The sequence below is a fragment of the Rhinoderma darwinii genome, chromosome 4 (genome assembly GCF_050947455.1).
Source record: "Rhinoderma darwinii isolate aRhiDar2 chromosome 4, aRhiDar2.hap1, whole genome shotgun sequence".
Lineage (NCBI taxonomy): Eukaryota > Metazoa > Chordata > Amphibia > Anura > Rhinodermatidae > Rhinoderma > Rhinoderma darwinii.
Window position 1 is genome coordinate 352,635,386 of NC_134690.1, and position 27,769 is coordinate 352,663,154.

The 27,769-nt window shown below is 41.2% G+C and overlaps 1 protein-coding gene across 4 annotated transcripts in view; it reads left to right on the forward strand.

Moving 5' to 3' along the window:
- CFAP61 (cilia and flagella associated protein 61) overlaps positions 1-27,769 on the forward strand; it is a 367,571-nt gene that overhangs the window by 200,784 nt on the left and 139,018 nt on the right. For all 4 annotated transcript variants that reach the window (XM_075862970.1, XM_075862969.1, XM_075862971.1 and 1 more), the window contains exon 18: positions 18,996-19,123. In XM_075862970.1, the coding sequence (XP_075719085.1) occupies positions 18,996-19,123 (128 nt within the window). The remainder of the gene's footprint in view (positions 1-18,995; positions 19,124-27,769) is intronic.

A 27,769-nucleotide genomic window follows, 5' to 3' on the forward strand; every position in this document is an offset into this window, starting at 1 on the left:
CAGTAACTCGTCAGGGGTCTCCCCGTTTTTCTGTAATTTCGGGTTTAATCCAAGGTTCTCCTCCGTTTCTCCTGGTTGTTCCAATAATCCCGAGGTAGAGGACGTTCATCGGAAACTGTGCACAGTCTGGGCCCAGGTTCAGAAGAACCTAGAGGCGTCCCAGAGGGTACAAAAGATTCAGGCTGACAGAAGACGTTCTGCTAACCCCCGGTTTGTCGTCGGGGATCTGGTGTGGTTGTCGTCTAGGAACTTGCGCCTTAAGGTCCCGTCCAGGAAGTTTGCTCCCCGATTTATTGGGCCTTATAAGGTCATTGAAGTCCTCAACCCTGTATCCTTCCGTCTGTAGCTGCCCCCATCCTTTCGCATACACGACGTCTTTCATGCCTCCCTCCTTAAACGCTGCTCCCCGTCCTGGTCCCCCTCGAGGAAACCTCCTGTTCCCATTCTCACCCCTGAGGGGGTGGAATTCGAGGTGGCCAAGATTGTGGACAGTAGGATGATCCAGGGCTCCCTCCAGTACCTGGTCCATTGGAGAGGATACGGGCCGGAGGAGAGGACTTGGGTACCTGCTCGAGATGTTCACGCTGGGGTATTGGTCAGGAGGTTCCACCTTCTCTTCCCCACTAAACCGGGTCCTCTTAGTAAGGGTCCGGTGGCCCCTCATAAAAGGGGGAGTACTGTAAAGGATCTGCCAGGCACTACGTCTGTGGATACTCCCAGGATTAATCAGTCGACACCTGAGGCCAGACCTCTTAGACTGACACCGGCTCCCACCAATCAGGGTGGCAGGCTCAGGAGTGGGAGAGCCTATCGCGGCCTGGTCAGTCGGAGTTAGCTCCGCCCCCTGTCCATTTATACCTGCCGTTTTCTCTTACTCATTGCTTGTTATTCTTCTTGGATTCCTGGCCCCAATGCTGCCTTGCTCCAGCCTGCTTCTGCCATGCTTCTGCCTTGCTTCAGTTCCCGCTTATCCTGCTTCGCTCTGCCCCTGGCTTGCTTCCTGCTCCGTGCTCTGCGTTTGTATACTCCACCACATCCTGATCCTGACTGGCTCGTTCACCACTCCGTTTCCTCACGGTGTTCCGTGGGCTACTGCCCCTTCCCTTGTTTGTTCCCTGTTTGTATTCCCTTGCACTTAGTCAGCGTAGGGACCGCCGCCAAGTTGTACCCCGTCGCCTAGGGCGGGTCGTTGCAAGTAGGCAGGGACAGGGCGGTGGGTAGATTAGGGCTCACTTGTTCCCTTCACCTCCTTCCTGCCATAACATCACTACAGGGAATCCCTAGGTTTCCGTTCCCAGAGTAATCATAAACTGCAAGGAGTACAAGCAAATAGAGCAATCAGGCGTTACAGGAGTAAATAATGTTGTCCCGGGTAATATGTCCTAGGAAGTGACAAACACAGCGGGCAGGCAGATGCAGGGTCAGAGTCAAGCCAAGGGAACTTTAAATAGAACAGCGCGGTCAGTCCTTCTGATTGGCCGAATAGCCATAACTTTATGTGTGACTGCGCATGCATCGCCCGATCTCCACAGCAGCCCCTTTTTATATGACCTCGGACATTGCATAATGTGCACACCCAGTGTGAAAAATCACTTCTTTCCATATTTAAGACTGCCTGTTCATGATATTGAAGCCATAGCTTCCGATACCAGCCTCAGTCCGGTTGTCCTCTAATTTGAAACCAGTTTTTCTAACATACTGGTATATAGGATTTTGAAAACACACTAAAACTATAAGAGGTCAACAAATATAAGGCATCATCAGATCAGGAAAATGTCAAGGTTGGCACTGGTATTGCTAGTCGAAGCTAGTAATGCTCTATCGTGAGCAGGCAGGCTTTTGTATGCATTCCCTTTAACCCCTTTAGCCGCCATGATCTGCATGGACGGGATGTAAAAAGTATGGTAAGGACTCAGGAGCGCCATACGCAGTGGGTGTCAGCTGTATATTACCAACTGTTTACCCACTTACATGCGGTCAATATTGACTGTTGCATCTCCCCTTCAAATAAAGGCCCCCCAGGTGTGCCATGTTATGCCCTGCCAAGGAATATCCGCCATTGCCCAGCCCTTAAGAGAATTTCAGACTTGGATTAAAGGGGTTGTACTATAAAGGACATTTATTACCTATCCACGGGATAGGTGATAAATGTCTGACTGCTGGATGCCTCCCTCCTTGGACCCCCACTGATCACTAGGACAGAGGTCCTGAGCCCCTCTTCCTCCTCACTGCACAACAGCAGTAAGGAAGAATTGAATGTAGCGATGGTGAAAGGTTCATTCAGTGTCTATGGGGCTGATGGAATCAGCTGAGTACAGTATCAAATGGTCTGTTCATATACTTCCTTGAAATGCCCCCTATGCCAAAGTTTGTTTACATTTTTTATCTAATCTTTGTAGTCAATAAATTAGTCATATGACTCTTTCTATATTTTTATTCAGTATATAGTGTGAGGTACAAAAACCAGACAACAACTTGTAATTTGCCATTGTTCGATATACAATACAGCAGCATGACCTTAGGGTGAAGTTTGAATGATCAGTATAACAGATAGGCACCAATTATAAAAGATGAAAGTGTCACTGAAGTTTTAAAAAACTTCTGCCATGTCTTAGTGACATATCAGAAGTTTTTATATGTGAATGTCTGGGTGCTGAGAGCCCCATCCATTGTTGGAATGAAGGGGCAGGGGTATTCAGCTGGGAACTGTGGCCTATTAGCTAGATCTGCTTGTTCTGCCTCCCCTAGAAGAGGCAGTGTTGGCTACCTACAGCCCATAGACTTTTATTAGACCATACATCGCTCTCTGAGTAGAACTGAAGAAAACCGACAGCAGCCAAAGGAGGATAAGTGCTTCTACAATCAGTGGGGGAAGCGGGGTCTCAGTACAAGGACCCCCACGATAAAATCTTCTAACATATCGCAATGACATGTCAGATGTTTTTTAGAATGACAGTTACCCTTTAACCATTGACAGGATATTCCACCCACAGTTATTAACATTTAGATGTGGGTCTTGTAAAGCCTGCGATTCCATTTCATGTGGTAACAACTTTCATAGCCATGTGACTGGTCGGACATATGACAATAGATCATTTATCAATTGCAAAACTAAGGGCATCGTTTACCTGATCTCATGTGTCTGCGGACTGCAATATGTCGGCAAGACAATTAGAGAATTCAGGAGACGAATAAGGGACCATATAGGCGACATTCGTCGCAATGTTGATACCTCGGTGGCTCGACATGTTTGGGAACAGCATAACGGTGACACCCATGCCATTCAATTCCAGGGGATTGAGCACATCAGGCCATCTGCCAGGGGTGGCAATTGGGATAAGAGGATATTACAAAAAGAGGCCCAATGGATTTTCCGCATGCATACCATGAAAACGGCGGGTCTCAATGAACAAATATCGTATAATTGTTTCCTTTGATAGCACTGTTGTGACCCCGACTGGTTATACTCCTGGGTATATACCGTATGTTCATCCTTTTCCAATATGGTTGCCCCGTGGTTACTATATTGGGTCCAGCCCTCTGTTTTGCGATAATATCGCGGTGACATCACTGGTCCTCCGTTGGTTGCCCCCGAGATACCCCTGGTGATCGGGAATTTATGTCTGTCATCGCTATGTCCCTCCTCATATGGATGTCACACTGTGGTGACATAGTTGGCTAATGCTGCGGTCTACGATCGCCGCGTCGCTTTCCTGGATCCTCTCCTTAGCTACCTCTTAGATACCAGTGAGATCTGGCCGCCTTGTGATCCCTGGTTACCATGGACGCTTTTGTCCTTCACTCCTGTGGTGACGGCGAACGCCGGGGGGCCGGCCCTGTTTGGGCCGCGTCATGTGCGTTGCTCGACATGGGTTGGCTGCACGGCCGCCGCGTCACTTCAGGAGGGAGGGGCTTAGTACTATTTATGTCCGGCATTTCACTCGGCTCGTGTTCGACCAGCTGACCAGTGTCGTATACGAGCCGGGTGAATGTAAACGAGACACGCAATAGGTGTCTCCCGGCCATACTAATCTAAATCGATGTGTTGAAATCACATCAGTGTACCCCTGATGAAGCACTGTGACAATAACGGTGCGGAAACGCGTAGGGACACGTGTTAGTGGCACGGATTGACCAGGTGTTATATTGTAATTCAGACTGGGGGAATTGTTGGTTGGCAGCAATGGTGCTAACAACAATATTGTAACCGTTCCTCCTCTGTCTGGTCTACCGTGCTTATGCCTCTATTAGTACAATTGGCTATTTAGCCCTTATTTTAGTAAGGTTTTCTATAATAAAAATCATATTTTAATCGTTCCTTTAGGCAGTGATACGATATTCCACCCACAGTTATTAACAGGCCTAAATTACCATTAATCTTGATAGTTGTTCGGGACATTACAGATTCTCGGAAGGGATGACATAGTTAATAGTGAGTGATATCAGAATTCATTACATTTAAATCAGCATTTACAGTGTTTGAAGATAATATCTTTAAAGGGTAGGATCTGGTTAAATGGGTTATCCGGACAACATAAATATACTGTAAAATAGTTCCTAGGTACACTACGGTTCAAAAGTTTAGGGTCACTTAGAAATGTCCTTATTTTTGAAAGAAAAGCACAGTTTTTTTTAATGAAGATAACATTAAATTAATCAGAAATACACTCTATACATTGTTAATGTATAAAAACGTCTGTTTTTTAATGCAATATCTACATAGGCGTATAGAGGCCCATTTCCAGCAACCATCACTCCAGTGTTCTAATGGTGCATTGTGTTTGCTAACTGTGTTAGAAGGCTAATAGATGATTAGAAAACACTTGAAAACCCTTGTGCAATTATGTTAGCACCGCTGTAAACCGTTTTGCTGTTTAGAGGAGCTATAGAACTGACCTTCCTTTGAGCTAGTTGAGAATCTGGAGCATTACACTTGTGGGTTCGATTAAACTCTCAAAATGGCTAGAAAAAGAGAGCTTTCATGTGAAACTCGACAGTCTATTCTTGTTCTTAGAAATTAAGGCTATTCCATGCGAGAAATTGCCAAGAAACTGAAGATTTCCTACAACGGTGTTTACTACTCCCTTCAGAGGACAGCACAAACAGGCTCTAACCAGAGTAGAAAGAGAAGTGGGAGGACCTGCTGCACAAGTAAGCAACAAGACAAGTACATTAGAGTCTCTAGTTTGAGAAATAGACGCCTCACAGGTCCTCAACTGGCAGCTTCATTAAATAGTACCCGCAAAACGCCAGTGTCAAAGTCTACAGTGAAGAGGCGACTCCGGGATGCTGGGCTTCAGGGCAGAGTGGCAAAGAAAAAGCCATATCTGAGACTGGCTAATAAAAGGAAAATATTAATATGGGCAAAAGCACACAGACATTGGACAGAGGAAGATTGGAAAAAAGTGTTATGGACAGACGAATCGAAGTTTGAGGTGTTTGGATCACACAGAAGAACATTTGTGAGACGCAGAACAACTGAAAAGATGCTGGAAGAGTGCCTGACGCCATCTGTCAAGCATGGTGGAGGTAATGTGATGGTCTGGGGTTGCTTTGGTGCTGGTAAAGTGGGAGATTTGTACAAGGTAAAAGGGATTTTGAATAAGGAAGGCTATCACTCCATTTTGCAACGCCATGCCATACCCTGTGGACAGCGCTTGATTGGAGCTAATATTATCCTACAACAGGACAATGACCCAAAGCACACCTCCAAATTATTCAAGAACTATTTAGGGAAGAAGCAGGCAGCTGGTATTCTATCTGTAATGGAGTGGCCAGCGCAGTATAATGCTTCCCATAGCTGCTCCCACACAGTATAATTCTCTCCATAGCTGCCCCCACACAGTATAATTCTCTCCATAGCTGCCCCCACACAGTATAATGCTCTCCATAGCTGCCCCACACAATATAATGCCTCCCATAGCTTCCCCCACACAGTATAATGCTTCCCATAGCTGCCCCCACATTATATTGCCCCCATAGCAGCCCCCACAGTATAAGGCCCCACGCAGTATAATGACTCCCGTAGCTGCCCCACACAGTATAATGCCCCCATAGCTGCCCCTACAGTTTAATGCCCCACACAGTATAATGTCCCCTCATAGCTGCCCCCACAGTATAATGCCACACATAGCTGTCCCCACAGTATAATGCCCCCATAGCTTCCCCCACAGTATAATGCCCCCCCATAGCTGCCCCACACAGTATAATGCTGCCCCCACAATATAATGCCCCCCATAGCTGCTCCCACAATATAATGTCACTCATAGCTGTGCCTACAGTATAATGCCCCCCATACAGTATAATGCCCCCCATAGCTGTCCCCACAGTATAATGCCCCCACAGTATAATGCCCCCATATAGTATAATACCCCCACAGTATAATGCCCCCATACAGTATAACACCCCTCATATAGTAAAATGCTCCTATAGCTGCTACCCTATGAGTCCCCCTTCCCTACCCAGTATAATGCCCCATGACAGACATCACAGGCAGGAAGCGGGACCAGCGCGATCAGCGCTGTGTGGCTACGGGGGCCCTGTGGGCCCCCCAGGCTTAGGGGCACAAAGCAAATTGCAACCGTTGCGACCCCTAGAGCTATGCTGCTGTTACAGTAGCCTATGGCTAGAGGTATCTCCCTGCTCCGTCATAGTGTTCAATAGCATCTGCATGCGAAGGACGCAGACACTATTGAATGTGGTGTCGCTACCACTGTAGCATCTATAGCGGCTGCTAGCGGAGCCTCCGGGCATGAGGGGGAGCCGTGCCTGCTGGCAGCACGGGCTCTCTCATGCCGCAGGCCGCGTAGCAGCTGCTATGGCTGCTACAGCAGTAGTTACGCCACTGGTTAATATAATGGCAGACACTTACTGATTTCTTCCAGTTTGGTCCCCAAAGCTATTTACATCGTACTTGAAACCCTCGAAGGCATCTGTTTGTTCATTCTGCAGTCCATGGGGAACATGTGTTCAAACCTTATAAAATATTGATGAGTTTACAGAGCGTTGGGCCTTATGGCTTGAAAAACCAGTCCAGGGAGCATCTGATAAATACCTCCACGGTATGCCTTTTTGTTTAATTACCCGTCAAGGATTACCATTAGATATCTTCATATCAAGATTGATAAGTAGCACTCCATATGTTTTCTCACTAATGCGTGGTCAAGTTGCATATTTCCGTCTTTGACATCAATGTACTTATCAGAATCCTGTTTCTAGGTCTGATGAAAGAAAACCTGTTACTATGTGCAAGTCATATGATTCTTTTATCTTCTTAAACCCTGAGAGTGTTAACGGTTGAAATACCCAACTGTTACTGTGGTAATTGCTGCCATACATATTGTTCATTTGGAAACCATAAGCCTCCCCCATGGATAATATATGCAAAGACCTCTTAGACCTTACACTGATTAAGAGACATCTATGAGAAAAATGTTTCTTCATTATAAAACAATGCTATTTTCTGCTTTATATGCTTATAAAGAAAGGACCATGAGGTATTCTTTATTCTTGGAATAATTTACATTTACATTTATGTTGGAGGCAAAAGCAGTTGACATCAGGCTATTGTTTGATTGTAATTATGGATGCACAGAATGCACAATTCTGCCATTCATCTGAATGTGGTAAATAAATGATAGGTAAATTAAACATCCTACTTTACATGAAAGAGCAGAGCAAGAGTATATTCACACGCGGCAGATTTGTTTTTGAAATTTCTGCGTCTGTCCAATTTATCTGAATGGGGCTTGCAGAAATCATTTTGCTTGCTACTGAAACAAGCCCATTCAGAGAATTTAGGCAACAAATATACCCTTAAAGGCTATAGATACTTTTGAAGCCTTTTTTTTTTACCCTATTGCATTGCATGTAGTTTAAATAAAAAATAAAAAATCAACACAGATTTTAAATTGACTTCTGCAGCTTAAATGTATTACAATGCAATGCAAGCTGCTGGAAGCCGTCCTGTGCTAAATCCGTCATACATTGGGACCAGCGGGAAGATGCGATAGAAAACCTCATAATAAATTCACCTCTTAATACATCTGTCAAATCTTACTTTAGCGGAGCATATAGCTAAGACTGGCTTATGAAATGCCAGTATTAGTAAATCTGCCCCTAGAATTTCTGGTTGCTTAATTGGCCATTTTGCTAAACAGCCATTTTTAGGACTTCGCATGTTCTCCTTTATTTGGGAATCTTTGATGGAAGAGTTGATATGCAGTTACCTTCTGTTTTAAGCTTGTACATACAGTAGACTCATGAAAATGACTAGTAAAATACTTTGCCAAGTTATGCGCACTGATTATATGTTTACATCAGCTGGCCAAATAGTAGATCGCCAGGGCAAGGACCAGCAGATTTCGATGTTAGGCCGAAGTTAATGTCTACCCTTGAATACAATTTAGATTTTTATCTAAATTGGTTCAAAGTTGTGCACTGTTTACTTTCCTTAGGCTTTGTTCACATATGCGTTAGGGCTCTATTCTGACGTTCCGTCTGAGGTTTCCGTCAGAATAGAGTCCTGACTGATACAAATGGAAACCATAGGATTCCGTTTGCCATCACCAGTGATTTCAATGGTGGCGAATCCAGTGCCAATGGTTTCCGTTTGTCTCAGTTGTGCAAGGGTTCTGTAGTTTTGACAGAATCAATAGCGTAGTCGACAGAACGTGAGAATAGAGCCCTAATGGATATGTGAACGAAGCCTTAGTTCTCTGTTTTTCTGTCACCTGCCTTTTCAGGGGAAATGCTCATTGGCAGATCATAAAGGGACTTGTGAATCAGATGATCATAAAGTGGTTTGACCAGTGCTACTGACCAGCAGAAATATGAACTTAGCTTTAGACATGAATAAAGCAGTGTAAATTAAAATCCGTACAAGATAAGTCAAGAAAAGGTTTTACAAAGTTGCTCAACACCATAAGTAGATTTATACCCCAAAAATTATTTGAATGGAATTTTAATTTCATTAAATTTCAGGGATGTATAGGTCGGGGCTTCTGTTACTTGTATTGCGCCAACATATACCACTGCGCTGTACAGAAGTTGTCATCACTCTCTGTGCCCAGTGAGGCTTACAATCTAAATTCCCTATCTGTATGTTTTTGGAGTATAGGAGATAACCCACACAAGCACAGGTAGAACATACAAACTCAATGCAAATGTTACCCTCAGTCAGATTCAAAACCAGGACTCTTGTTCTGCAAGGCAACAGTGCTAACCACTGAACCCATGTGCTTCTCAAGCTTTCTCTGCAGGGTCTTCACCAGCTAGAACATGGTGATACCTGCACCCCACCATTGATTGTCCAAGCCAATATTAAAAATGGATCCTAATTTTTTTTCATTTGTCTCCCGAACCCAGTATAACATTAAAATAAACACTATGTGTGTCAATTATTTTGCTAAACCAGAGATTGGTACTGAGAAATGCCTGTACAGCTTATAATAAGTTCTATCAAAATAGTTTCCCCAACAACGGTGGGGCACCCATACTCGATACTGAATAAATCTAGATGTTTGGAATATTTTCTTTCCATTTTTTTTTTCATTTGCAAATTATGAACATGTATATCGATCCTGTGATTTCCACAATTCCAAGACTTTTCCTTCTTGGTGTTACAATTTCAATGTTTAGAAGTGTAGTTTACTACTTGACAGCAGCCAAAAAGAAGAAAAAATATTTTATTTCTGTTGCAATATTTTTCTGGGTTAACATTTTAATATGCCTACTGATATTATACTGTATATGCAAGTAATATATATGCTGTGTTTTACGTATCCCCTTAGCCACACACCCAGACACCTTCCAAAAACCAGAATTCTGGCACATTTAGCTATGTAAATATTCTCCATTGTTATATATTTTCAAATTCTTTTTGATAGTACAAAAAAATAGCCAAAGTTTAAGTACTTTATATGATTACAATAATATTGTTAATTAAAAAATGCCTTAAAACAAAGTGTTATGTTGTAGCCTAAATAGTTGTGGCAATGAACTGCAATACAGATGGACTAACAGATGTACTAAAGGTTTCCAGACAATTTGCTATGTATTAGTCACTTTTTTGGGTTCTGAAATTCTCTTGCTACGTAAATCATTGTTGCATCCTCTGGCCCCCATAATGAGCAGTATATACAAAGCCCCTCAGTAAAATCTATCACAATGGACTGCTTTACAGATAAATGGATTCATATTGTAGACCTATAATTCCTATCCAATGTTCTCATGGTGGATGTGTGATTCTGGCTACTGAACATGAAAGTGTGCTAGAAATTTAGGTGTACATTCACATGATCAGGTTTTTGCTTATTTATCTGCTTCAGTATTTAATATATTTAAAAAAACAAAACACCTTTTCTTTATTTTTTGTGCAGTCGAATAGAGACATCACAGGAAGACCGGTAAACATGCTCAAATATGTAAGGCTATGTTTACACAATTAAAATTTGCTTTAATCAAGTCCGCCATGGATTTTGAGGATAATCCACGTCAGGACTGAGCAGCTGAAACTCAGATTTCTGCCGCAGATTGGCATGCTGAGCCACGTGCTCAGCATGTGATCTAATCAATTGATCTAATCAGCGGCTTTTCAGCGTAAAATCGGTGTTAATCATATGCATGCCATAGAATTATATAATCCACTGTGTGATCATTATACCTCGCAGATGCACATGCATTGCCAGCGAAATTGTTGCAGATTCTGGCCGGATTATGAAAGGCCTAAATCCTGACAGAATCCACAACATGTAAACATGGCGTAACTGTCAAATTTACCATAGCAAGTAGATTTATGAGCATGCAGTGTATCCTGAAGTGCCCTTTGTGGTGTCTGGCCTGAATAGGCTTTCTGTGTTGAATAAATCCATTCTCAAACCATGTGACAAGTTGATTTGAGAAAGTTTGTTGTAGATTTAGCAACTCTCGTTTTTCGCTGAATTTTTTATGGCCATTTTTTGGAGCTGTTTTTCTATAGAGTCAATGAAAAACTACTCCAAAAACGGCTGAAGAAGTGACATGCACTTCTTTTTCGCAAGCGTTTTTTAGGCGTCCGTTTTTAAAAACGGCTGCGTAAAAAAACGGCCCGTCGGCACAGAACAACATATTTCCCATTGAAATCAATGGGCAGATGTTTGAAGGAGTTCTGCTTACGATTTTGGTACCCAAAAAACGTCCGAAAATAAGCCGTGTGGACATACCCTTAATCTGGACTAAGCTGGAATTCCATCTAGCAGTACCAAGTAGAGGAAAAAAACAGGTATTGCCATTCAAGGAGGACGTGTATGACATCATGTATCGAACTCCAAGGATCAAATGTTTCCAGTGCTTCCATAGTACAGCAATGCAGGCATGTGCAGTGTCTAATAGCTAGTACAAAAATAAAATAAAAAAAGAGATGTTTGCAAAAAACATAATATGCGCTCAAACATGATCCATTATACAAAATCTATGTGAATTTAATGGAATTGATATGCAAAAACAGACACAAAAAGTTAAAAACATGTAAGAAACACCAAAACAGTGCAAAACTAGTACCTGGGGGTATAAACCATAATAAGATATACCCTCCCAAACTCCTTCCATATAAAAACAAGACATAATAAATAGAAAACAAAGTGCAGGCACATGTGATAAATAATAAACTAATAATGCACATAAAAATCTCCATGGGGTTAGTCCCAATGTTAAGTGAAAAAATACACCTAACAGAAAATAACATCAGAAATACACATAAGTAAATGATAAGTGTCACCAATAAAAGTGTCAAGGTTGGAAGAAGGGTCCACAGTCCCCACACGTATCGCCAGAAACGTGGCGTCCATTTGCTGTATTAATAAAGGCTTTTTTTTTTTAGGTGAGTATTCTTATATTTCAAAACTCCAATATACAGTTAAGAACCACATAATTTTTAAGGCGGGGTGAACTAGAAGCTAAATATTACACATAAAAGAGGGCCTAATGGAGTGACAATGGGGATGGAAAATAATCACCATCGCTGTGAGTCTTCTCAGCCATTTCTAAGCATGAGGGTTAGATGATTAATTTCCCTATAGCCGTGACTACTCAGAAACGACTTAGAAACTACTAGTATTAGGGCATGGCCAGACGTGGCGGAATTGCTCTGGAATTCCGCTGCGGACAGTCCGCTGCGGAAATCCGCAGCGTACACCTTTCTCCATTGCTTTCCACAGCTTTTTAGTTAGTTTCGTTTACACGTTGCGTAAAACTCCGCTGCGGACCATAGGCTGAGGTGCGGAATTTGGTGTCTGCAGCATACACTGGATGTTGCGGACGTGTAGCGAACTTGTTGCGGACTCATTGCAGAATTTCTCCATTGACTTCAATAGAGAGTCAAAATTCTGCAATGAAGTGCGCAGATGTTATGTGCGTTGCGTAGCAGATTTGTTTTACGAACATGACATTTCTTCATTCTGGCTGGACCTATGTATTTCTAGGTCTACAGCCAGACTGAGGCCCCATGCACACTAACGTAAAAACACCCGCAATCACGGGCCGTTTTTACGGCACGGGCAGGCCCATAGAAGTCAATGGGGCTCCCGTAATTACGGGTGACTACGTGTGTGCACCCGTAATTACGGGAGCGTTGCTAGGTGACGTCAGTAAATAGTCACTGTCCAGGGTGCTGAAAGAGTTAAGCGATCAGCAGTAACTGTTTCAGCACCCTGGACAGTGACTTCCGATCACAATATAGATCAACGTGTTAAAAAAATAGAAGTTCATACTTACCGAGAACTCCCTGCTTCGTCCTCCAGTCCGGCCTCCTGGGATGACGTTTCAGTCCAAGTGACGTCTGCAGCCAATCACAGGCTGCAGCGGTCACATGGACTGCCGTGTCATCCAGGGAGGTCAGCCTGGATGTTGAAAGAGGGACGCGTCACCAAGACAACGGCCGGGTAAGTATGAATTTCTTTTACTTTTACTAGGGAAAGGGCTGTCTCTTCTCTCTATCCTGCACTGATAGAGAGAAGGGAAGCACTCTTCACCTGAATACGCAACGGCTAGTCCGCATCAATTTAATGCCCATTTTTGGCAGAGCCGCAACAGAATCTGCAACGCAGATTATGTGCGGCATTGATGCGGACAGTGGCGGAAGAAATACGCCACGTCTGGTCATACCCTTACTTTCTTTTTCCTAAAAAGTTATTCAGAACATTCTATCACACTTTGAAATTTTGTCTTCACAAAGATATTTTATAGATGAGGGTTGTTATATTTAATATGGTCCTCTCTTTTCTCATTGACATCTGTCAACAAGTAACATGTAGTCACTAAATGTTAATTTATAGCTGAGCAGGCAGTGAAAGTGAAGCTCCACTTGTATGTTATACATGCTTCCTATGAGCTATTCATTGTGCATGGAGAAACTGCTGTACAGAGATCTATGAAAGACTTCTATATGTATACTTATATGTGGAAATTGTTGTTCCCCCATTCATCAAAGAGATGGTAGCATTCTACCAATTCATACATATTGTGAAATGTCTCCTTTTTACGAATTTTTATTTACCAAAAATGTTCCGAATCTTATTTGGAAATAGTATGAAACAAACCCGGCTGTGCTCCTTCTGAAGGAAATGAAATCATTGATCACTCAGGGCATACAGTAGATGTTTACACACCAGTTAAAAGCATGGGTTCATTTTTCTTGAAATTTGTGGCATACCATGAAAGTTTGTCAGTTTCTCCTTAGCAACAGACTTCAAACTGTAATTTTCTTAGTAACAGTACATCCTGACAATGTGACAATGTAGTCTGTTGCTTAGGAACAGCTGACAACATTTTCAAATCTGAGCTAAATTGGATGTTTCCTGTAACTATGCTCATATTTTTCATTTACTTCACACAGTCTGGTAACAGTGCTGGTTAAAGGCCTGTGAAGGACCCCTCGTCCTTGCTAGAATGTGCCCAAAAATACGGCCTTTTTGTGCACACTTAATAATGCTACTTATTTTTTCTTGATAACTTACCCAAAAATCATGACTAAAAGTCACATATGTCTGTAGCTCCAAATACTAATATGAATGATGATATTTACAATCACAATTACCTACATCACACCAACTGCCCAAAAAAATCACAGACACATCTATTTTTTTATTAGAGACCAAGGGTGGACAAATGTGCAACCTGTGCAGCTGCACAAGAGCCGCTAGGTAAGGGGGTCCATTGGCACCTTAAACGCAGCTAGCAGCTACATAGGGGGATTTTATCAACCTTTCTACAACAGTTTTCTGGCATAGAAAAGTCACAAATGGCCCAAAAGTTGCAATTTGCATACATTTTATTTTTGATTTTTGATAATTTTACGCCGCCCTCGCCACTTTTGGAAAAAGGTGGTGTGGCTTGTCAAGAGATCATGGCAAAAAAAATGTGTTTACACATTACTCACATAGTCCCTCTGCTTCTCCCCTCCGGGTCCCCTCAGGCTCCCTCAGCATACCATGGCTCATGTAACGTGCTGACGCCGGACAGCTTCAGGACGTTATATGTGACGCAAGACTCAGGTTGTTGAGTGCAGCAGCAAATATGAGGCCCGGACGCTGCTTGGCATCAGGACCTTATATGAGATGCGGCATGCTAACGGAGCCTGATGGGATCTGGAGGGGAGAAGCAAAGGGGACAGGTGAGTATACATTTTTTTTATGTCCAATGGGGAGGAAATGGAAGGTACATGGCCATGGTCATTACTCAACAATTGTGGTGCACAGTAAGATGCCTCTGTCTACAGACAGTTAGAAACCCTGACTGCCGCACAGCTCCACAACTAAAAGTGCCTCTGCTTTAGGGCTAGTTCACATGGAGTTTTTTGCAGGAGGAAAATCCCTCCTGCAAAATCTGCTCCAGGCGTTTTTTGCACAGTGGTTTGACAAAAACGTGTCAAAACACTCGTCGAGGCATTTTTTTTCCATCTCCCACTGATTGAAATGGGGTTTTGGAGGCGGAAACCGCCTCAAGATAGGGCATGTCGCTTCTTTTTACCGCAAGGAGGTTTTTCCGCTCGTGGTAAAAAAACGCCTCCGCCTCCCATTGAAATCAATGGGAGGCATTTTCGGACGTTTTTTGACGAGTTTTGCGGAGCGGTTTCCACGCCAAAAAAACTTGTCAAAAAACTCTGTGTGAACAGGGCCTTAGGCCACTTTCACACTTGCATATTTTGGTCAGTATTTTGCGTCAGTACATGTAAGCCAAAACCAGGAGTGGATCCAAAACACAGAAGAGGTACAAATCTTTCCGTTATACTTTATCTCTGTTTATTATCCACTTTTGGCTCATAAATACTGCTGTAAAATACTGACCAAATATTGTCATGTGAAAGCGGGCTCTGTTCACACTACCGTCATGGCTTCTATTTTTACAGAATCAATGACTGATCTGTAATTACCCGTAATGATCCATTGTGATACATCATAAACCGTTTAACTACTTTGTACTTTTATTCAGTTTGGGCATGGAATAAATTCCTTAGGCCCCATTCACACTACTGTAATTTTGATCCTCAATTATGAATCTGTAATTGCGGATCAAAATATCGATCCATTAATTTAGGCACACGGACACCTTCCCGTATATTTATGGGTAAGTGTACGTGCCGCAGGAATGACCCGCAAAAAATAGGACGTCCTATTTTTTGATTTTGCGGACCGTGCTACTATACTTTATAATGGGCGCTACGGCCGTGTGCATGAGGCCTTAACCAATTGTAATTTTTGTTTATATGGACATTTTAATTCTTCGTTTCGTCATAAATGACACTACATGTATGCCAAGCTGATTGCTGCAGCTCTGCACATTCTGCTTTCTATATATTCCTGTTTAAAGTTACCTTCTCTGACCACTGGATGTCAGAATTCATCTGGACAAAGCTTGGATTAACAGGACATGTGCTTATTAGAATGGAGAAAAAAAAGATGCTACACTTTGGATGATATTTTAAACCCAATTTTTGCACAAATATAGAAATTCAATAACATCTATTATATATAAAATTTGAATCAATCCTAAATAGATTAAGGTGGGAATTTTTCCATAGTTGTTTCTGTTTATATATGACAAGAGTTTTAATGACATGATTATGTTGAATATTTTTGCTATTGTTTAGAAAGCTAGTACATTTGTTTTCTTAAATCATAGAAATATTTCATTGTTAAAAAATATCAAAAATCGTCTTACAATTGACAATGTATTATACATTTAATAAGTAATCGGTTTTTATGTAATGTTTGAAATATAAAATGATTCTATATATGGTTTTGGGAATAATCTGTATATAGGATAATGTATCTCTGGCTGCCAACATGTAACATGTAATGTATGTATTATATCTAAAGTGATACTTTTACCATTTCTTACAAAATGAACAAACATCACTGTTGTGTTTTCTCAGACACATAGGATTTGGTTGTTCCTTATGTCACCTCATACTAGTTTTTCCTTCTAGGTCCTTTACATTGTCCCCCAGTTATTTTCCAGCTTTATATTTCTAAAATAAAAAAAAATGTACAAACATAAAAACATAATTTAGAGAACAGCTTTCTCAGTAGATAGTTTTGGTTCTCTTGATATATAGCATAGTAGTTTTCCCATTTGAGAAACACTTTCATGTTATTGTGACAATTCTACATTACAATCTATAAGACAGATTTATCAATGTATTTACCCCAATCTTTGGCATAAATACATTGAAAGATATGGCGTTTCGGCCCAAACATCATAATTATGAAGCCCCTAAGCCACTTTTTCTGACATATCCTAATGTATCGGAAAAAGCAGGCAGGGTTTTAGAGTTCTACTCCGACTCAAGCATTTTCTCCACTTATCTCATCCGAAATGAAATTTTTTAAACCTCCGCATGCCCTGTTAATGACTGTGGCCCACGTTGCACTGAGGGGAAAAATTGAAGCATCACTTGGATGGTGCGTCTATGTAATTAAATATCCCCCTATTTCTTTTAATATATTAAGTAGGGCTGGGCGATTTTGGCAAAAAATAAAATCTAGATTTTTCTTCAACACTGGCCGATTTTCGATTTGAATCTCGATTTTTCTTATTTTTTTTCTGTTTAATTAACAGTAATACCAAGAGATAATTTAATACATCTTCTCTATATAAATAACTTTTTAACATATATTGCTATAATTATTGTACGTAACTTCACAACTTTTAACCTCTGCAATTATTTTTTTTTTTTTTATCATGAATACAATTGGAAAAATGTCTATCTAATTCTGTGTTCCTGGCAGGAACAGGTTAACAGAATCCATAATCAATTATATACTGCATGCACTAACATCCAACCTCTGCCCGTCATCCCCTCAGCCGGTCTCCGACATTGCAGGTGAGAGCAGTGTAAATTGCAGCAGGGCCAGGCAGATAGCGGCGAGCGGGTACTTTGGGGAGAGATTACATTATAGTGTCTGAAGTCTGAGCAGAACCCAGTCAGTACCGGCCCTACCATGGTGTGTTAAATAAATGACATTAAGGCCGGATTCACACGACCGTAAAAAACGATCCATGTGTCCGCCGGAATTCCCAGCCCGACTACGGTACATGTGAACGGGACTCCTGGCATCATAGTCATTTAGTCTACAGCCACATGACAGTGAAAAAAGATGGCCATTAAAAACTAATCAGTTGTCAGTTTTTCATGTACATTTTACATCAGTGTCTCCAAATTCTCATCCATTTCCAGTCCATCTGTCCGATTTTCATGGCCGTTAAATAAATGTAAAAAAAATTAGAAAGTGACGCATTGTCCCTGTAGATAGTGCCACAGTGCCCACATATAGTGACATAGTGCCACAGTGCCCATGTAAATAGCGCCACAATGTCCAGGTAGATAGTGCCTATGTAGTGCCAGTGCCCACATATAGTGCCACAGTGCCCACATATAGTGCCACAGTGCCCATGTAGATAGTCCCGCAATGTCCCTGTAGATAGTGCCCCACATAGTGCCACACTGCCCACATATAGTGCCACACTGCCCACATGCAGTGCCACAGTGCCCACATCAGTGCCACAGTGCCTACATCAGTGCCACAGTGCCCACATGTAATGATAGTGCCAGTGCCCACATGTAATGACAGTGCCAGTGCCCACATGCATTAACAGTGCCCTCATAGTTCCACATGTAGATAGTGCCACACCCTCTAGCAGATAGCACCTTCCACTAGTAGATCGCAGCACCCCCCATGTAAATTGCACCCCCTCCCTTGTAGATCGCACCCCCCTCCCTTGTAGATTGCAACCCCCCCTTGTAGATCGCGCCGCTGTAGGGAGGGGGGTTGCGATCTACAAGGGAGGGGGGTTACGATCAACAAGTGAGGGGTTTTACGATCTACAAGGCAGGGGGTGCGATCTACAAGGGGGGAGCGCTCAACAAGGAGGGGGTGGTGGGATATGCAAGGGAGGATGGTGGTGGTGGGATATGCAAGGGAGGATGGTGGTGGTGGGATATGCAAGGGAGGTGTTATCTACAGCGGGGCGGTGAGGCTATGCACTATGGGTCCCTGCTTCCCCACAGAACTGCTGTTCAGTACTGTATCATTTTGTTCAGTACAGAGCAGCAGTTCCATGGGGAAACAGAGACAGGACGAGGCAGATCAGGCAGTGATGAGGCGCAGGGCAGAGCTTCCTCCTGCAGCACAGCGGCACTAAATAATCAATTTAACGATTCTGTTAAAAAACCGAATCGTGAGAGCCCTTGAGGGTGAATTAATAGAATTAATTTAATTAATCGCCCTGTCCTAATATTAAGATACTATTAAACAGGTCCTCCTGCTCTCAAATCATAAATGGGATAACAACCGTATCTATTCAGTGCAGTTTCTACATTCAGGAAACGCCTAAGAGATGAATATAGGTCAAATATTTAATGTACTCCTCTAATTTCCTAATGTACTCTATGTTAAGAATTAGTCACTGAGTGCTTATGCTATAATTATTTAGTGTACTGTTTTTTTTCTTTCCTACAGCCAGTTTACGCTCTGTACCATATCAATCGGAAGCTGACTTTGGAGCCAAAAGTAACCATCAATGCCCGTATTGTGGTAGTGGGTGCATCAGATGTTGGAATATCTTTCCTTGAAACGCTTGTGTTCTGGTAATATACCCTTTTGACTCCTCTTTATTCAAGAAGTAATGTAATGTATTTCTAAGGAGAACATGTTTGCCAATTTAATGTAAATTTGACTAGGCACGTTTTTATTTCTATTCACTCTTTTAGTGGGGAGCTAAAAAATCCTGCTGATAAATAGATATACAATGACTGATATACCAGTTCCAGTCAGATGAACTAATGTACTAAAAGAAAGGTGCATAATTCCAGTGTATTCACTGGGTATATTCAGAACTTGGATATACATAAAAAAAGGAGCGGGGGGAGGGGGGGGCGCCACTGCAGGAGAAATGAAGCATTATAAAGTAACCATTAAAATGAATGGGCTTCACATGTGATGTTCGGTCCTCCAGAGGCAACTCTGGGTAGTAGACAAGGTCCTGAAAGGGGGACCTCCATCTATTTTCAATAGGTTTTCTAAATCAGACATTTTTTAAATGAATAGACATTATAGACAACTTACACCCACCATATCGATGGAATTGGTGTCACTGGCAGAACAGTACATGGGTCAATGCGAGGTAACCAAACCAAGTATATGGGTGTTGCAGCTACCCGCATTTTTATGGTGGCATAAAACATGTGATCAGCCATTGTCCGAGCGTTTACTCATTCGTCAGCTGATCGCTGCCGTGTTTACACAGGCCAATGATCAGGAACGAGCGTGTCAAAACAAATAAAGTTACATTTAAAAAATGCAGATACTGTACTTCTAAATACCTTTCTACATGATCCCCAGAGTTGATATTCTTACTAGCCTGCATTAATAGTATAATATAATTGATAAAATCCTTATAATTTGCACTTGTAAGTATGTCATTGGTGTGCTTATAAATTAATACATGAAATAAAATACTATGAAAACATTTACAATCAATCTATATAATGTTTCAGCCACTTTTGCTGTAGATTTCAAAGCTTTCTTTCATTAAAAATACTTTGATTGAAGCAATTTTGCCTTTAATCCCTTAAATTGATAGTATTTTCCTATTATTTTTATGTAATTATTTTAAATTGCTTGTATCCATGGATACCCAAGCAGATTTAGTTATCTTTTTATAATATTCCTCTGAATATAACTCATTAATTAACTGTAGCGCATAAAAAACCTTTTCAAATAAGTTGAAAATTCCACATTAAATATGGCATGTGCTTCGTTTCATAAAAATGTACATATTTTGCTATTGGGTAGGTAGCTCATTATGCGTCCCTAAACTGCAATCACTGAGTCAAGAAATATTGATAAACTTTAACCTGTTAATAACCAGACACAATTGAGTATTTTTAGTAGATACAGGTTAGGATGGTTGTAACTTTTTCTTGATAGGTTATTCATATGATTTGTATGTCTGTTTTTTTTCTGTACTCTATAGTTTTCTATGTTATTAGGGGAAAATGAGAAAAAAAACTCCCCCAAAAAATGTCTGTTACATTTTCAGTAGTGGGGCATTCTCTGTGGTAGAGGCTGCCAGTGGCCTTTTTTTATTTTATTGGTGTTATACTGTTAACTTTTTTCTTTATTTACTTTATACTTTTTTTACATATTGTTTCCCCCATGAAGTCATAGACTTTTGTGTGAAATGCTATCTTTAGTTTTTTTCTTATGCAGTTGTTTTTATATCAGCTCCAGTTTTGGGTTTGCGAAGACCTGACAGAGCTAGTTCCTACCACCCATCTGGCTATCACATGATTTATTGTGGCCCACTTTTTTATGTACTGGTCCTTCTATAGACAATAGCTGAGTGGAACTATGCTACTACTTCTGCTACTCCATCTGTAATGAGCAGCCCAAACCCAGGCTTCTTCTTTCGACATATGGAACACCAGTCCAGTCTCACCATATTTATGTTGAAGAACCTAATATTGTGCAGCTAGAATCTGTGATTGACACCCAGAGGGATTGTTAGCATGGCAGCACAGTGAAAGTTTTTGGGCTCCACGCACCCTAAAATTCTACATTTACATGATAACGTTGAACGTTTATATTAGTGAGCGGTAAGAGTAACCAATGTACTGCTTGCCAAATTCTATTGCTCTTAGCACCCATTAGATACAGTTTATAGGGGCATCCTGCAGCTCTCTCAAGACAGATGTACCTAAAATGCAGCTTTATATATGACTGATGAGAATTGAAAACAGAAAGATTGGGGAGTGAAAGTAGGGGTAAGAGAGGTTGGAAACGGGCTGGCCTTTGTTACATTTTTTACTCTGATGAAAGGCAAATATTTTAGCCTGCCGTCGTAGTTGACTCTGTTTGGCAAATGCATTGCATGTTTCTGTCCAGATATCTATTCATTCATCTATCTTACCCTCTACATTCTGGTCCACTTTATAACATTTGTTGTTTCACTAACATATTTCTGATTTCCTTTTGTACATCAGATAAGTGAATGAGGAATGTCTTTTATTTTCAGTATCGACATATATCTGTAAAATTCCTACCATTCTTTACTTTGTTCCCAGTTATATTTTTACTTTTTTAGAACATTTTTCTACACTTGCCCACAACATAACAACCCATCTTCCAAGAATATTGTTAGTTGGTTTTTCTTCCTAAAATATGTACGACCCCTTAAAATTTGGGTAAATAAAGGTTGCCCAGAATGATATTTTTGGTATTATCCAGAATTGTACAATATTGTTGTTTATTTTGTGATACAAGTGAATCATAAAAATTAGGATTTGTTGGCACAGATTGTTCAGTTGGGCACAGAACTAGATGCACATGCACAAATCTGGGCATTTACTTTACATTACATTTCTGAAATGTTTTCTTTAGACCATATTTAAACATTTTTAACTGCTATTCCCTAAAAAAAACGCTTCTTGTACTTTGCTGCATACCACTACAGTAGAGCTCTCTCCAAACATGTAGGCATGATGTATTGTCTCATAAGAAAAGCTATATTTAAAATCCATTTTGTATGTGACATTTCATATGCCACAATCTTGAAATGACCTCATCTAATTGGAGTAATGTTCTTAACAAGCGCTCAAATCCTTTTGACTCTGCAGTATCTTGTCTGTGCCTCACTTTAGCAGTGGGTTTTAATCCTTCCCTTTGTATACAGGTGGATGTAATGTAATTGCTTCTTGATAAGGGTAAATATCCTTTGTAATCCATGATTGAAAATATCTTTTTAATCCGTCCGGTACTGGAAGTAAGTTTCAAAGAGATGGAGAAATGTAATGTAAATACTGCAGAGATAAGGGAAATTACATAAACCCCAGAACAGAAATTAAATAAAGTGACGTGTCTGTCTATGGATTATGGAATCTGATTTACCATTCATATGCACAGTGGATTATTTGCACTGCAATGTTCTGATATAGTGGAAATGAGACCATGTCTCTTTGAAAGACAGATTTATATGTTCGTCTCCCTTGCTCATTTGATTATAGTTTTGCCAAGTCCCTTTGCTTTTACTGTGTCCCTATAATATGCTTCTAGGTCAGTATAATTATTAGCCACCAAACCAAAAATGTTCTTCTTTATTCTGGCACAAGAAATCTTATAAGGGAGGACAATGCAGAGAGCTATAAGGTTACAGCCGTTTCGCGCTGCAAAGCACTTCTTCTGATGATTATGAAAAACATTTTCTTAAAGTTATCCTGTCCAATCACATTAAAGAGGATTTACACCCAAAATGCAACAAACGCCATATATGAGTAAATCATAAACTATATAGAGATCTGTTTTGTTGCGGCAGCAATTTTAGTAAAAGTAAGTACAGGAAATGCAGCCATATTGGTTAGATACCTTTTAATTAGCTTCTCAGATACTGGTGGTAAAACTGTTAAATCAAACGAGACAACCAATATGGCTACGCTTCCTGTTCACTTTTGTTAATATGGCTGCCACAACAAAAATTAAAAATCTCAATATTCCTGTAATCCAATCAAATATAATTATCAAACTGTGGCGACTTCTTTAATTTACGATTTATTAATATATGGATCATTTTTCAGGAGAAATGCTCTTAGGAGGGTAGATACCACAATATACAGCAATGGGTTGCACAATACTCCCTTTAATCAGTAGACCCCCCTGGGCCAGCCTGGCCAAGGCTAGTTGTATCATCTTAGGATATATATATGTTAAAAAAAAATTGTAATTAATTTACAAAATACACAAATACTTGTGAAAGGTTCCCTCAAATTTAACTGACATATTTTTATACATATTATTTATACCAAACATATATTATCTGGCTGTAAACTATTGTTTTTTTATTTTAATTAGCCGGTTGTCTCAGTATAAACATTAACATAAAGGATATGCCATCGATGTCTCATCGGTGGCGGTCCAACCACTGTGAACCTTGCCTAAAATTTATCTTTCTGATGTAACAAAATAAAAGGTTTAAATGTTTTGACAGTCCATATTGTTTTTATATTCCATGTAAAAATGCAGTATTTGACCGCACCACACTAGACTTCAGACAGGTATAAAAAAGCATCTAGTTTTACAGTCTACATTAAAACTGCATGTTCTCACCTTTGTATTATTATTAGGCGGGACAGGACTCTATACTGCATGAGCCAAGATAAGCCACTGTTACAGTGAAAATTGCAAAGGCAGAATTACGGAAAACTGACAGTAACAGTCCTCTTACACTGGCCAATTTTGGTCTGTGCAACGAGCGCTGATCAGCGAGACAGCTCATTGATCGGCGCTCGTTTGCTCCTGCCACAAGGAGCTAGTATGGGGATGAGCACTCATTACTCCAATCCTTCGTCCCCATACATTATAATATTTTACTCTTTTAAAACGATACGATCAGCAGATGAACGAGTGTTTGCTTGTTCATCTGTGGGCCTTTAGTGAAGAGAGCGATCAGGGTTATATATCCTAGTGGTATGTCAATGTTGGTACTGAGAAAACCCCTTTAAGACACTATCATTTGTCTTCTACTTTCCATTCATAACAATAATTGCTCCATATAAGGGAGCAAAAAATCAGTGATGAACGAAAGAAGTATCACTCATCAATGACAATATTGATCGTTCATATACGACATATATCTCTCTAATGGTTTCGGTTGTTCGGTGTAAATAATCTTATTGGATAGAGTTGCTCAATGTTGATATTTTTGTGCATGTAAGTCTTTTTTTCCTTTTTTTTTTTTTTTAGGGAACGAATGGACAATGCATGTGTCGATATGTATAAATAATACATATCTTTGAATTTTTCACCACTGAACTGAGCACTGATATCCTTATCTTTTTCCTGGAGAGCTCTAAATTTCCCTTGTACGTGTATGTCAGCTGCCACGACGCCAATAAATACTATTGATTACATCTTCCTATGATATTTAGTACGACTAACCTTGGGAAAAAGAGAAACTAATAGACATTCAGTTACAAATGTGATAATTATTTATAACCGTTAGGGAAATAATTTTAAGTTAATTGCAGCATTTAAGTAAACATTACACATATAATAATTTAGTATATTTTAAATCAAATCTCTATATAGAATCTAAAAATAAAGCTTTCCTATGGTGGAAATAATTGGAGTGCAATACTGTCCCAAGACAGTGATTCTAGTAAACTCGACAGTGTCAGTTATAAAGAACAATGACCTTTTCATCTGGTGGGTTAGATGGGGCACTGTAGCACCTAAAGTGACACTATCATCAGAAAGTGACATATTTATTATCTTTAGTTTGTTGTGCCCAAATGACATACATAAACATAGAAAACTAGGGGCAGTTCCCATATTTGGGCACACATGTAAGTCATACTTGCCCAGGGCACATCAGTTGTGCTCGTGCGATTGGAAGGATATGATTGTGCTTCCTTTGATCTTTAAGGGTATGTTCACACGGCTTATTTTCGGCCGTTTTTCAGTCTGTAAACGGACGTAAATGGGAAAACGGCGTTCTGTTCCGACGGGCCGTTTTTTTACACAGCCGTTTTGAAAAACAGCTGCGTAATAAAACGGCCGTGAAAAAGAAGTGCATGTCACTTCTTGGGACGTTTTTGGAGCCGTTTTTCATTGACTCTATTGAAAAACAGCTCCAAAAACGTTCCTAAAAAACGCAGCAAAAAACGCGAGTAGCTTAAAAAACTTTTCGGAAAATCAGGAACTGTTTTCCCTTGAGGCTGGGTTCACACGACCTATTTTCAGACGTAAACGAGGCGTATTATGCCTCGTTTTGCGTCTGAAAATAGGGCTGCAATACGTCGGCAAACATCTGCCCATTCATTTGAATGGGTTTGCCGACGTATTGTGCAGACGACCTGTAATTTACGCGTCGTCGTTTGACAGCTGTCAAACGACGACGCGTAAATTGACTGCCTCGGCAAAGAAGTGCAGGGCACTTCTTTGCAACGTAATTTGAGCTGTTCTTCATTGAACTCAATGAAGAGCAGCTCAAGATATACGAGCGTCACAGACGCCTCGTATATTACGAGGAGGTGCATTTACGGCTGAAACAAGGCAGTTGTTTTCTTCTGAAAACAGGCTGTCATTTCAGCCGTAAATCACAGCTAGCGTGTGAACATACCCTAAAAACAGCTCCGTATTTTCAGACGTTTTTGAGTTTGTCAAACTCAAAGATTTTCAGGCGTTTTTGAAGCTGAAAATGAAGCTTCTTTTAATTCGGAGCTTCTATTGAGGCTTTTTTTCAGGCTTTTGTGGCGTTTTTTGAGGCGTTTTTTATAGTGTTCAATGGAAAATCAGCTCCAAAAAATGCCTCAAGAAGTGACATGCTACTTCTTTTTACGGAGCGTATTTTTACACACTGTTTTTTAAAACAGCGGCATAAAAAGACACCCCATATGAACTAAATGCTGTTTTTCCCATTGATTTCAATGGGCAGATGTTTGTATGCGTTCAGCTTCCGTTTTTTTCAGACGTAAATGCCACCAAATATGCCTGAAAGCACTGCGTGTGACCATACTCTTACTGTGAACCTCTTTATAAAAGCAGCCATGCATCCCCACTGGTCCCTAGAATGGAGGTGCCACATAACTAATAAAGCAAAGCAGACCACGGCCCCCCCCCATGGCCGGAGGCTCTGTTAGCAGCCGCTATGGCGGCTACAGCGCGACGCCACTGAACACTACGGCAGAGCAGTGAGTTATCTCCCTGCTCTGCCATCAAAGGGGTTGTTCCTACAAAACACATGTATCCCCTATCCACAGGATAGGGGATACATCTGTGATCGCTGGGACCCCCAGCGATAAGGAGAACGCGGGACCGAAAGTCCCCCAAAGTTCTCCATGAGAAACCTCGGACTTCCGAGGTCTGTGTCGGCAGCTCTATAGAAATTAATGGAGCACTGGTGGCGCTTGTGCGCATGCGTGACCTTTCATTTTTATTGAGCTGCCAGACGCAAACCCCGGTAGTCCGAGGTTTCTCATGGAGAACTTCATGGGACTTTCGGTCCCCCGTTCTCCTTATCGCTGGGTGTCTCAGCGATGACACATGTATCCCCTATCCTGTGGATAGGGGATACATGTCTTTTGTGGGACAAACCATAGGCTACAGGCTGTTTATTGGGGGGGGGGGGGTTGGGGCTGTATGCCGTTATCTACAGGGGAGGGTTGTATGATGCTATATACAGGGGGCTGTATGGCGCTATATACAGGGGGGCTGTATGGTGCTATATACAGGGGGGCTATATGGTGCTATATACGGGGGGCTGTATGGTGCTATATACAGGGGGGCTGTATGGTGCTATATACGGGGGGCTGTATGGTGCTATACACAGAGGGCTGTATGGCGCTATATACAGGGGGGCTGTATGGCGCTATATACAAGGGGGCTGTATGGCATTATATAAGGGGGGCTGTATGGCGCTATATACAGGGGGCTGTATGGCATTATATAAGGGGGGCTGTATGGCGCTATATACAGGGGGGCTGTATGGTGCTATATACAGGGGGGCTGTATGGTGCTATATACAGGGTGGCTGTATGGCGCTATATACAGGGGGCTGTATGGCTCTATATACAGGGGACAGTATGGCGCTATATACAGGGGCCTGTATGGCGCTATATACAGGGGGGCCATGTGTGGCGGAATCTACAGGGAGGCACTATCTACAAGGGGGGGGGGGGAGTTGTGTGGCACCCAGGGGAGGGGAGGCCCAGTCAAAAGTTTGCTATGGGGCTCAGTCTTTACTAGTTATGCCCCTGATTTCTACCATAATATAGATTCATATAAATTAAGCACTAATTGTATGTGTATATGTATGAATTCAATGATGATTTCTAGGTCATGCAATTTGCAAGAACGAGACAACATGTATTGTTACACTGCCCACCCGATATATCGCTGTCAGCAGTTGTGAGGCCTCTAGACTGCTGACAGATTTACTTTAATGTCTCCTAAAAGTGTTATATCTGAAGCCTAAACTTATAATGGCGCCAGCTTTGATTAGAATTGTGAAGTCCTGAACTTTGCGGTGGTTGCAGCTATACCAGCTTTTGTGCTAAAAAACTGAAGAGGTTCAGGGATAAAACCTAAATATCAATGTTTGTGCATTGTCCTGAATTATCTGTGTGATTCATTCATACTATAGACTGGTATCAGTTCTATAAAAGGAAATACAGTCTTGGATTGTAAAAACTTTTAACACGTCTGATATTTATTTCTTTAAATGGTGTCTACAGCAGTAT